Source organism: Armigeres subalbatus, chromosome 2 (genome assembly GCF_024139115.2).
Source record: "Armigeres subalbatus isolate Guangzhou_Male chromosome 2, GZ_Asu_2, whole genome shotgun sequence".
NCBI lineage: Eukaryota > Metazoa > Arthropoda > Insecta > Diptera > Culicidae > Armigeres > Armigeres subalbatus.
The window spans coordinates 317,944,415-317,958,146 of record NC_085140.1 but is presented as its reverse complement, the minus strand read 5'-3'; the positions used below and the strand labels follow the sequence as shown (position 1 = coordinate 317,958,146).

At 40.8% G+C, this 13,732-nt stretch overlaps 1 protein-coding gene across 1 annotated transcript in view; it reads left to right on the top strand.

The window, feature by feature from the left end:
- Positions 1-3,378: 3,378 nt before the first annotated feature.
- Positions 3,379-13,732, top strand: part of LOC134212642 (mothers against decapentaplegic homolog 3) — a 65,915-nt gene continuing 55,561 nt past the window's right edge. Inside the window, exon 1 of the mRNA XM_062690669.1 lies at positions 3,379-4,077. Within this exon, the coding sequence (XP_062546653.1) occupies positions 3,878-4,077 (200 nt within the window). The 5' untranslated portion in view covers positions 3,379-3,877. The remainder of the gene's footprint in view (positions 4,078-13,732) is intronic.

The window sequence follows — 13,732 nt, the reverse complement described above, 5'->3', positions numbered from 1 at the left end:
CTATACTTTGCATAGAATTAGTGGGTTTTATTTTCCAAGAAAATATATTACACAACTATTATCGAGTTACTGTTTTTTAATGTAGTATCGAACTCAGCTTATTTGACCCGTGATTTCGAACAAAACAAATTACAAACCATCCGTTCTCTGATGTATGAGAGTTTTATGTTTCCATCTATCCAATTCTATACGGCATAATAAATAATCGCAGTTTCGTATTAATTATTGAAGAATTGCATCGTAAATGTATTTGCTGTCATTGGAGTACTGCAGTAATAAAGTTTAAAAATCAAGCGTAATGAAATAAAAAAACATATTACTTGAGCATAATGTTACACAAATGAAAGCAAAAAGATATATGAATACAATTAGTGGGATTTTTTCAAACATCTAACTATTATTAAAACTTATAAACATTATGGAAGGAATCAGCATAAACGATAAAAGTCCCATACTTGTAGGAAAATGGGCATTATTTTAATGCAAAGTATAGAGGTTGTAACAAACACAGAAATAAAACATAACTTCAACGGAATGATGAAAAACTTTATAAATAATAATAAATATATCGTGTGTACAAAATACGCTTTTTCTGAATGTAAGTCAATGCTTCCATTCCAAAACAATCAAACAGAAGCTCTAATCGTATTGCGTCTCAGATAAAGGCATATTTAGTACACCATTTTGTCTTGTAGTTCTCCCATATCTAGTAATCAATAAATAATGAAGTAAACAGTAAAGGGCACGTTTTAATTAACTAATAGAGACGAAAGAAATTTTCTCAGGTGATTCGTAGTTTTTTGTCCATAATGTTATTCATACACTATTCGACTTAACTCGACCAACTGAGCAAATATCTGTCTATCGGTGATGAGTATGTGTGGCAAACAGCAATACTGCCCCGATTCGTACAGGAGTCCCATGTCGAATTTTTACGGACTTTGATTTTCTACCAAAAATATGCATAATGATCACATTCCAGATTTTGGACCTCTTACACATAAAATAAACATAACATGATGACACATTGATTAGATAAAGAATATTATGACCAATTTTCTAAAATATTGTAGATTTTTTTGTTTTGTTAGAATTTTTGCATTTCTCCATGTAAAACGAGTTTGAAAAATGCATACGATTATGTTTGATGATTCCAGTATTTATGTTGTCAAAGTAATTACGGCGTTAAATAAATTTTGAAAATGCTAAATAAATTCTGTTTTTATTGTCAGAAAATATATATAACGAAGAGGATGGGTAAGGGTGGGAGGTGGTGTGGGCTTTCTATGGGTAACAACAAACAAACAAATTGGTAAGCTCAAACAAAAATGTTTGTTGTTTCAAAGCAAGATTTATTTGTTTTCAGCTAAGATTTTAGCTGAAAACAACCAGCGATTTGGTTAGTTTAAACACCTGTCAAATCGAAACAACCAACATTTTGGTTGTTTCAACAAAATGTTGGTTGAATTTGCCTAGAGCTGTGAAAAAATTTTGAGGTGCTCTTTTAGTTTGTTTCAACTATGTTGTAAGTTTAAATCAAACTGGATTTTTGTTTAGGCATAAATCAACCTAAAAAATTGGTTGAAATAAACCCAAGTACACTGAACCAATATATAATCTCTGAAACGACTGATTCAGCTCTTCCCTTTTCTAAAATACGCCTCCTCCCACTATCGTATGCAGCGCTGGTGCAACAGACACGCTCGCCTCAAATCGAATGAAAATCATCCGATTTGCAAACTATGCTTATGATACTCGTTGAATGATTCACCTTTGTTTATAAAGAAGTTGCTCGCCTGAACCAAATGTCATCTATTAACCGGATGATTATTGTTTTGGTTCTGCCCTTTTATGAAGTTAATTTGGTTTTGATATGAGATGCAATCGGAAATATTTGCTAGCCACAATTACATCGGCTTCATCGCCATTTGTGTTAATTTTTTCATTAAAGAAGTTCAGCAAAGGAGTTTTTTTGTTTAAATAAAGTTTTTCCTCATCATAATTTTTGAGTTGGGAACTGGTTCAATGGGAATGAGATCGGTAAGTTTGTGCAGAATTTTTCAAACAAAAGTTTTCAATAAGCAATCTTATTTTCAGCGTAAAATGGTGTATTTTGTGATGGCAAAACATCATCCCGGAAGATGGCGGGTTGGATCGGCCAAGGATGTTCTTCGTGTCGATAAGCTTCTCTGGATGATGTCTAGAACTCCGGCGACAGCGAATCTCAGATGTAGCTCTGATATAAGATGCTAGTGCTAGTGATAAATCCCCCTACTGTAGAACAAACAGTTAGACTATGGCCTCATTTTTATTATGTGTTTACTGTGTGGAAATTTCCTGGGCCGACTAATCGTCCTTATTCTGAAGCACGCATTTTGTTATTTAGAAACTGATAATCCACTTCGGAATATACTTGACATTATAGAACATGAGAAAGATGCAACCTACTTCCGAAGTAAGGTATATTCTAGTTTTTAGGCTTCGGATGATAAAATTGAATAAAATTATTTATCCAAACGAAAACTTCTTTTATTTGATAACCAAAGAAATTATTTCAGCATATAAATAAGAACCAAATTTTGTTCGGAATATGTATATTAATTGCTTCTAATTACTGTTTGAGACTGCTCCGAAAACCATCCACTATGTCATTTGAATTCCGTTTGAAAATCAGTCGGTAATTAGATGAAAAGAATATGATGTTTGCCATCTGGTACCCCATGCAATCGAATGGTTGTCATCCAGAATGTGTACGAGGTTCGTTAAGGGGCGGGAGCGAATCAACGATCAGTCGCTATGAGGCGGATGTTTTGGTTCAGTGTATGGTTCACGAAAAAAAAACATGGTAAATACGCCAGTGGGCTTTCCTCCAGCTAGTGTCAAACAGTACAGCGACCGATTGATTTTTGCACACCGACAAGCCGCCATTACCGAGCGTGGAAAGCTGGATACGGGCAGCAAAAAGTGCGGTGCGTCGTTTCCTTTGGGGAGCGCCGCGTGTACTTTTTGGCAAATGCGTTAATATAAGATTTGAAACGAGCATAACCACACTCTTCTAAATATGTTTAGCTCCGACACAGGCAGTTTTGGTTTCAGTTTGACAAGCAAATCGATTATCTATCCGCACCACCCAACCCATAACGAGTAAAAGTTGACTGTAGTTCGAGTTGCAGAACCCCTGATTCACAATGATGACAAGTGCTTTGATCGCTAATGATTGTCCCATTTGACGTTCATCATTGTGACGCAAATGTGTTTGTGTTCTGAAAAATGTTCAGCTGAGATGTTCGGCGTTCACCTCGTCATCTCACAACTCATCGTTCAACAAACTCATCTAGCCGTGTGGAATAATATCAGCAACTGAAGCCAATCGAAAAAGCAAAGTGAGCATCGTGCCGAATCAGGAGTAGGTATTTTTTTGGCAGATTTCCTTCCTGTTGTTACGGGCGGTGTACGACGGTGACTGTGTTTTTAAATTGCAAAATTCGGCAGAGATTTTTCGAACAATCTTGGCCAAACTATCGTCTTCCGGTTGTTGGTTCTAGTCGCGTCCGGTACAAAGTAGCCGTGAGTGAAAATTTTGTCGCGTTGCCGCAAATTTTGCGATTGAAAGTGTTGTTTTTCTCGGTGTGTTGTTCCAAGTGAGTCCGTTCCGTCCTAGTAAAAAAGTTCCTCTGCCTTGCTGCCACAAAGTGGACTAATCGATTTTCTTAGACCGTCGTATTGTGGAACCGAGTGTGTACATAGTTTCCTTATCCAAGAAGAGAAAAATCGTATTATCCGTATCAATCGGACCGGTCTTTCCGGATCAACCGGAAGCTAGGCCTGTGAGTGCCAAAAGATACTACCAAGAGGAGTTTCTATTGCGAACATAAAAATGCTACAGTTCAGCCCTCCGATTGTCAAACGTCTGCTGGGGTGGAAAAAGGCTCCGGCCGACGATTCCGTCGAAGGCAAATGGTGCGAGAAAGCTGTTAAAAGTCTGGTGAAGAAGCTGAAGAAATCCGGAGCACTGGAGGAGCTCGAACGGGCCATTACGACTCAGAATTGTAACACCAAGTGCGTTACTATACCGAGGTGAGTAGTTTCCTACATAGGCAATCGCCTTTTATTTTGAGGGGAGACCATCCAGGCAGTGCGTAGACGGATTTAACCTTCGCTGTGATAGCCGAGGTCAACTGGCGTCGGGGTCAATTGTGTTGTTTTTGATTATTTTATGGAGCAAAACTGAATGCCCAGGTGTTCGCTTGTTGATCGATCCGCGGATTCGATCTATCATTAGCGTGGTTTACTCTGCACACTTTTAGTGATACGCGACCAATATTTTCATTCAGAAGGATTTATGCGTGATAAGACCACTGAACGAGTTTGTATGTTAATTTAGGAAGCGAGAGAAGGTTTTTTGTTTGTTTATTGTATCTATCTACAGTTTTAAAAAAATGGGAGTCATAAAGTTAAATTGCCAATTTGTCTTTGAATTAAAATTTGAATTATTAGTAATATTGATTGTTAAAGCCTCATATTAGTTTTTCAGTCTGTTCAAATTATTATTATTGAAATTATAGCATTTCGTCCAATTTTTAGCTAACTGGGTAATCTAAGAGGAGTTCGGCTCTGGATATCCTTCATCGGTCGACTTTATTCTCTAACACCGGATGAATAAGCAATGGTGGTTGAGGAACCTTACGGTGCTACAAATTATTTTTTATGGAACTCAATAGATGTTTCGGAAGGAATAAGATCGTTAACTAACAAAGTAAAACACATTTGAAACAGTTGCATCAATGTCGTAGCAACAGGTTTGCGGAAATAGCACATCTCATCCAAAATTTCGGGAATTATACGTTGGATCCAATCGCAGATTCGTTCTAGCTTCGCGGTTTTGTAGATGTCGTTTGCCACGTCATGATATTTTGTTGTTTGAAGAATTTTAATTGTACAATATTTTGGTATTGATTACATACAGTCGAGGTCAACAGGTACAAATCTAACTATTTTTTTAAAGTTTACGAAACCTCTGCACCCAGTTGATGATACCGCTGCATAATTCCTTTCGTAGCAGTTTTCCAGCCGAACATGTCGTCTCTCTTATTTTTGTCATTATTGTCAAAGTCAAATTATTTTGTTAGTTTTTAAGTAATTTAGATGTCTATTGTCATTAAAGGCGCAAAGCAAATTTTTCGACTCACACTTATTCAGCCGTACGTAGGATCATGTATTCCACTAAGACACTGTGAACTGGCTCAAAAGACAATAAAGGCATTATAGGCATTTATAAGTTTGATAGATATTTGCTCCCATGATCTTATTCTTAATCATATAGATTGATCTGTACGATGTGACTCTTGTTTTTATATACAGAAGGTATGGGGTATGCGTTACTTTATTTACCTAAGTTATTGCTTCTTCATTGTTTTTGTTCTGCATCAATACTATCAAACTCAATGTAAGTTATGTCTTGAAAAAGTGAAAATGGTTAGTGCATTTAATCTATTTTATTATCATTTCTTTTAGGTAGTCTATGACTACTATCATGTTTTAACAAGTAGGCAGGCATTGCAATATCATCTGAGCACAGGATATTATCTTTACTTATGCAAAGATGTTATCCCTAATCAAAGAGCACTCTGGAAAGATATTATCTTTTGAGCAATCAATGATGATCCTGATAGCCAGCGTGTTTCGGGGTTTGTTCACGTTGCGAGGGCGTTGCTACAACAAAAACAGTGAAAAAATGATTCTCCATGGTGAACATTGCACTTTGTTTACTGAGCAGATAGATAACTAAGATCGATATCCCTGGATATCATCAGTATCTTTGCTCAGAAGATCGAATGATGGGATAAAATGCAATGCCTGCAAGTAGCTTTATACTTTGCAAACTCTTATTATCTATAACTAGTTGACCCGGCAGACGTTGTCCTGCATAGTAGGCGAAAATGCACGTTGCAAACTGCCCTTGCGAATCCTTATTTTAGTTTTTCACGATTTACACAACTTTACTAATAATTTTTGACTGGGGAAATATCATATAAACCCGTCGGAAACGATAACGGACATATTTGCTGAAGAAAGGGGGAAAATCCATCCAGCCGTTTTCGAGTTATGCGGATACGAACACAGACCATTTCATTTTTATTATATAGAAGATATACTTATGATTAGTTATGAGCAAGGAATATAATTGTCGGTGAAAAATGCAAAAAAATAGAATAGCGATAAGTATTTGTACTTATCTGCAGAGGATAAAGACAATGCTGCGTTTCATTTTATTTGCAACAAACATGGAGAGGTAATTGTTGTGAACTTTTCAAACTGCGATAACTTGTCAGAAGTAAAATACACATCGTGTTAAAAGATGGTTAAGCTTATGTATAAACATTGATAACCAAAAACATCGTCGAAAACCGACTACTTTTCTAAATGTACGGCAGGCGATCATTATCCTATTCTGTTGCAGTTTGGGACAATCGCTTATTGCGAGTTGAGTTAGTCCCAACATTTATAAGAGAGGACAATGTTGTTGTCATTGGCAATGTTGTTGTTTTACATTCCCTGGTTATGAGTCAGCTATATCACTCAAGAAAATTGACTCCTTAAATGCATGTGCCACGACACATACTTTGTTAATATTATCATTCTCATTATATTTATTTGTATCTCATACCAATCATTTGTGTGACACTGCGGACTTGGTAGTCATATGGCAACTGCTTCTGCCTCATACGCAGGAGGTCGTGGGTTCAATCCCAGGTCCGTTCCATTCTCCTACTTTGTATCTTTCTCTTTATTTCTCATGTTCTAGCAATCGCTAGAACTGGAAATGGACTTCCATACCGTTTCCATAACTATTCCTATACCTTCAACTTGAGTATTCTAGCAGTAATCTGCTAGAATTGGAAATGATCTATAGAGCTCGTTTCCTACATCCAACTAGAAATTCCATCAGTAACCTTCTCCTATCTATCACATTGGCAGCTCGTTAACCAAGACGGACCTCTGCCTCTCCAATCTAACCCAGAAACTCCAACAAATTCCGCATGAACTCGTGGCAAGTGCAGAGGTATATTCGGCTTGCAGTGGGCGAGTGATTGCATCATCATTTCCTCCCCCTTCCCAACATTGACTTGCATTCTGACGTGGCAGGCGCCAGTATGACCTAACAAATGAGATCACCAGTACTTGTACATTGAAGATGTGTGCTAGTCCCAAGCAAACATCTGTTGGTTCCCTGTGCAAGAACAGCTGATCTGGTCATAATGGAGTAGCAACTACGAGCAGTCAATCAAGCTCAAGCTCATACCAATCATCTGTGTGACACATACCTTTTATATGTTTATTTATCTATCATCAGACTAAGGCCGGAGTGGCCTGTGCTGCACATAAAATACTTCTCCATTCAGCTCGGTTCATGGCTGCACTTCGCCAACCACGCAGTCTGCGGAGGGTCCGCAAGTCGTCCTCCACCTGATCGATCCACCTTGCCCGCTGTGCACCTCGCCTTCTTGTTCCCGTCGGATCGTTGTCGAGAACCATTTTCACCGGATTACTGTCCGACATTCTGGCTACGTGCCCGGCCCACCGCAGTCTTCCGATTTTCGCGGTGTGAACGATGGATGGTTCTCCCAACAGCTGATGCAACTCGTGGTTCATTCGCCTCCTCCACGTACCGTCCGCCATCTGCAACCCACCATAGATGGTACGCAACACTTTCCTTTCGAAAACTCCCAGTGCGCGTTGGTCCTCCACGAGCATCGTCCAGGTCTCGTGTCCGTAGAGAACTACCGGTCTTATAAGCGTTTTGTAGATAGTCAGTTTGGTACGGCGGCGAACTCTATTCGATCGGAGCGTCTTGCGGAGTCCAAAGTACGTACGATTTCCAGCCACTATGCGTCTCCGAATTTCTCTGCTGGTATCGTTATCGGCGGTCACCAGTGAGCCCAAGTACACGAATTCTTCAACCATCTCGATTTCGTCACCACCGATACAAACTCGTGGTGGGTGGCTCACATTGACCTCTCTTGAGCCTCTTCCTATCATGTACTTCGTCTTCGACGTGTTGATGACTAGTCCAATCCGTTTAGCTTCGCTTTTCAGTCTGGTGTAGGCTTCCTCCATCCTCTCAAAGTTACGTGCCATGATATCAATGTCGTCGGCGAAACCAAATAACTGGACGGACTTCGTGAAAATCGTACCACTCGTGTCAATCCCTGCCCTTCGTATTACTCCCTCCAAAGCGATGTTGAATAGCAGACACGAAAGACCATCACCTTGCCGTAACCCTCTACGGGTTTCGAAGGGACTCGAGAATGCCCCTGAAACTCGAACTACGCACATCACCCGATCCATCGTCGCCTTGATCAACCGTATCAGTTTATCCGGAAATCCGTTTTCGTGCATTAGCTGCCATAGCTGGTCCCGATCGATTGTATCATATGCGGCTTATGCGATAAATAGATGATGTGTGGGCACGTTGTATTCGCGGCATTTCTGCAATACCTGACGTATGGCGAACACCTGGTCTGTGGTAGAGCGTTCACCCATAAATCCCGCCTGGTACTGCCCCACGAACTCTCTTGCAATTGGTGTTAGTCGACGGCATAAAATTTGGGAGAGTACCTTGTAGGCGGCGTTCAGCAATGTGATTGCGCGGTAGTTGCTACAATCCAGCTTATCGCCCTTTTTGTAGATGGGACACACGACACCTTCCATCCACTCCTGCGGCAGAACCTCATCCTCCCAAACCTTGGTAATCACCCAGTGCAGCGCTCTAGCCAGTGCTTCACCATCGTGTTTAAACAGCTCTCCTGGTAGTTGGTCAACTCCAGGGGCTTTGTTGTTTTTCAGCCGGCCGATCTCCTCCTGGATTTCCTGGAGATTCGGAGCCGAAAGTCGCATGTCCTGCGCGCGTGCTCCTAGGTTCATTACCATACTGCCACCGTTGTCTGCCATATCGCCATTCAGGTGCTCTTCGTAGTGCTGCCGCCACCTTTGGATCACCTCACGCTCGTTCGTAAGAAGGTTCCCGTTTATGTCCTTACACATATCGGGCTGTGGCACGTGGCCCTTACGTGAACGGTTCAACTTCTCATAGAACTTCCGTGCGTTATTAGCGCGGTACAGTTCCTCCGTCTCTTCACGGTCTCGATCTTCCTGCTGGCGCTTTTTCCTCCGGAAAATCGAGTTTTGTCTGTTCCGCGCCCGTTTGTATCGTGCCTCGTTCGCCCTCGTGCGGTGTTGCAGCAATCTCGCCCATGCTGCATTCTTCTCCTCAACTAACTGCTCGCATTCGCCGTCATACCAGTCGTTTCTCTGATCCGGAGCCACCGTGTCTAGTGCAGCGGTTGCGGTGCTTCCAATGGCGGATCGAATATCTCTCCAGCCATCTTCAAGAGATGCTGCGCCTAGCTGCTCTTCCGTTGGGAGTGCCACTTCCAGCTGCTGCGCGTAGTCTTGGGCTAGTCTACCGTCTTGTAGCCGCCCAATGTTAAGCCGCGGCGGACGACTTCGACGCGTGTTGATCACCGTCGAGAGTTTTGAGCGCAGACATACTGCGACGAGGTAGTGGTCGGATTCAATATTCGCACTGCGGTAAGTGCGTACGTTCGTGATGTCGGAGAAGAATTTACCGTCGATTAGAACGTGGTCGATTTGGTTTTCCGTTACTTGATTAGGTGATTTCCATGTGGCCTTGTGGATATTCTTACGGGGAAGAAAGTGCTTCGGACTACCATTCCGCGGGAGGCTGCAAAGTTTATGCATCGTTGGCCGTTGTCGTTCGATACGGTATGCAGACTATCCGGTCCGATGACCGGTCCATACATTTCCTCCCTTCCTACCTGAGCGTTCATGTCACCGATGACGATTTTGACGTCCCGCAGTGGGCATCCATCGTATGTCTGCTCCAGTTGCGCATAGAACGCTTCTTTCTCGTCGTCGGATCTCCCTTCGTGTGGGCAGTGCACGTTGATGATGCTATAGTTGAAGAAACGGCCTTATATCCTCAGCTTGCACATCCTTGCGTTGATTGGCTGCCACCCAATCACGCGTTGGCGCATCTTTCCCAGCACTATGAAGCCGGTTCCCAGCTCGTTGGTGGTGCCACAGCTTTGGTAGAAGGTAGCCGCTCGATGCCCGCTTTTCCACACTTTCTGTCCTGTCCAGCAGATTTCCTGCAGCGCTACGACATCGAAGTTGCGGGGATGTAATTCATCGTAGATTATCCTATCGCAACCTGCGAAGCCTAGCGACTTGCAGTTCCATGTTCCAAGCTTCCAATCGTGATCCTTTATTCGTCGCCTAGGTCGTTGCCGATTGTATCGAGTCGTATTACCTTCTATGTCGTTCGAAATGTTATTTTATAGGCGGCTTATTGGGTCTTCGCATACCTCCTGTCTCGCCGGAGGGCCGTCGTGTCAGGGCTGTTTAGCGTCCCACCTAACACCAGGACTTGGGCTTGTGCGCTTTGAGCGGCACACGGTCGCTTTGGCGGAGCCTACTTGCGGATACATGCAGCTTTTTATAGAGGTTTAACAGGGCCCACTGTCAAACCCCACCACGTCCTAGGCAGGCGCCACAACTCGCAGATGGCCTGGGGAGGGATCGTCAAGCCCTTGGACATAGTCCCTGCTGCCCCCAAAACCTTTTATATGTGCTGGACTTAAATAAAATGCCTCACTTAATGTACCTTTAGCATTTGCCGACCAGCAGATCTGCTGACTGGAGCCAAGTTAGAAAAAATGGCGGAGTAAGAGTTGCTGCTGTTGCAATCATTTTGGATGCGGTGGAGAAAATTTGGGTTTGTGTTCTGTTTTATGGATTCTAAATTCGAATTGGTAAGTAAATTAGTTATTATCATCAATCAAGCGCTCCACAATATACAAGAGTTTAAACATACAGGTGCTGCGTGCGATAAAATTAGCTGCCTGAAAGACATGAAGTCATTCTGCAACTTGAAACCCATCCATTCCATCATCCGAACTGCACGCGTTCCCGTCCTTGGGGATTGAAAATGAAGTGCGTGTCTCCATTTTGTAGATCATTGTTGGGGATGCAGTGAATTGTTCGAGCTTCTTCAGTAGCTGTTCCGGACTCCGGAATCCGGAGTTTCATTTTGTTCGACCAAACCAAAAAATAGGATCATCAAGAGAACGTCCATAAGATACACAGCATTTGAAGGGGGAGAGTTTGAAGTGTGACGATCCGTTCAAAATTAATGCAAATTAGCAGACGTTTTATGCAAACAGTGAGACAGGAGTGTGAGGGGGCTAATTTTGCGTTGTTTGATCTATTGTGATATTTTTGTTTTAATTGTTTATGAATAAACATGTATCTTGTATTGTCCTTGTCTTGTATTCTTGTATTTTCTTTATTCCCTGATAAATAAAGCAAAATAAATATCATTAAAAAAGAAATACCAGCGATTAAAATCATTTGACATACGGATGTATTTCATGTTTAGCTTCTATCAAAAATATGTGCCATCTTTATAGATTCCATTTAACGCAATCATGAATTTAATGAAATTCAAGATTGGAAATAATCCATGAGTTTCACACATACGTTTCATGAGAAAGACCCCATTGCAAAAATCCATGTGGGCTAGCACATGAATCGAATGATCTTTTTTTCTTGAGTATAGGATTCACCTTTCGGTGACAAAGTAAAGCTTCATTTCGCCTATTCTCCATCTATTAGTAAAAATTATCGAGAATGCAACCGTCAAAAGATTGTTCATATATCATCAATATAATGTATGGTATTTATTATTATGTTTCTTTGAATTGAAAGACTGGCGCCACGTTCCTAGTTTTGATAAAACTTCTACTCAGAGAATCCAACAGCATATTCCCTACAAATGTCGTGGGGGCATAACACCCGGGGCAGACTGGAATATTCTTGTTAATTCAATCATTTTTCTACTTTCAATGCAGCAAACTCTATAGTCCTTTCATAAACAACTAATTTATAGCGTAGAAGCCATTGTTTTATTTTCTTAACGCATAAATTTGACATAAACGTTAGAATGTCTACCAAATGATTAAAGATTATAAGTTTCACCTTCCATAAAATAAGCTTCACTTTACCATAGAAGATGTTTTCTCAATTATTGGTCATCCCATAGCAAAATTCTGTTATTCTCAGTGCTCTGGCATGCATTTGTGACAAGTTTCCTTGATTTTTACAAAATTTTCAACAGTTTTTGAATATGTTCAGTTGTTGGGACAAACTGAACATTCTATATGGGGGTAGAACTGACACCTTACAAATTAAAAACATAACGTCAAACTTATCGAACTAGGCTTTCATATCGTGTTATTTTCGTGTTATCATGGTGCGGAATTAGAAATTGCTATACAAGTTCCAGTACATGACATATATACCATAGAAGCATATATATACCACAGAAGTCGCTAAAAGTGTAACAAAAAATGTATAGATTTGGCAATCTCGTTGGCAAGTTGATCGGTACAACCCATTGGAAGGATTGGGGATGCCAGTAGGGTGGAAAAGAGCACGCATAGATTATGCAATGCTTAGATGAGAGACGATTGGGAAGGGGTCTTGCAATAAGTGTGAGGATCCATATAAAAAAATCATATGCTTCAAACAAAAAGTTCGACATACATGGCCGGCTGTAACGTAATCAATCTTCTTCTATTCACCATGGAATTAATATAGAAAACGACCATATATGACCTCGCTTAAGAAGAGGGGAATAGATTTTCGGATGTTGATGATCCAAACATAATGGTGTCTCATACAAAACCATGATACGAAGATGAACAATTGAGTAATATTTCTGTTGGATGATCCATAAATTAGGTTACGATGGCATAAAATCACGAGTAAGATAATTTTCTTCATATTTTATAAGGGTGTCCATACTGCCCCATGGGGGTGTCCAATCTACCCCGCTACCTTCCCGAGAGTAGTGAAAAATTAACTATTACAAAATCGTCCTATTTGATTGAAATTGCCTTATTTTTAATACGATTCAAAACAGAACTGTTTGTTAACGAGTAATAGTATCATGTAATTGCTAGAAATCCGAATTATATTCAATTTAAATCACCTAATATTGATTAAAACCTTAGGGTGTCCATACTGCTCCTTGTTCCCCTAGCTAGATTCAAGCGTAGCTCATCCTCACAGGGAACAAAAGATATTTTAGTTACTAGATAAATATTGTCGCTTCGGTTCCCTTTGTTCTCCTGTCCGAAACATGTGTGGATCAAACTGTCAAATCGTATGTATTTTTCCTTCATTGACATTTAGGGTAAAGTGCCCAATAGTGGACCCCCAACCAATAGTGGACCCCCCAGCCATTTTTGCAATATTACAGCACAATGTCAACATGCTGCTATGAAATTCTATCGGGAGAACCTACCTTACAGTCCTATGATTTGATTACATGCATTGGAAATGCTATGGAAAGTAAAAATCGATGATTATTTACAATTCTATACAAAATAAACACCAGAGTGTCCATTATAGGCATATTTTGGGGGGTCCATAATAGGGAAGAAGAACGTCCCGAAACGGGACATGAAAATCAAATGAAGTGTCGACTATACTGCCGTGAATCGCATCTCTGTCCCATCTTTGCTGGGCTTCCTATTCATATGGGACAAATATGCGATTCACGGCAGTATAGGGAAGCTACTTCCTATTATGAACCCCCAGGGGGTCTACTATAGGGCGAATTCAGTTAGACTTTAAAATGTTAATT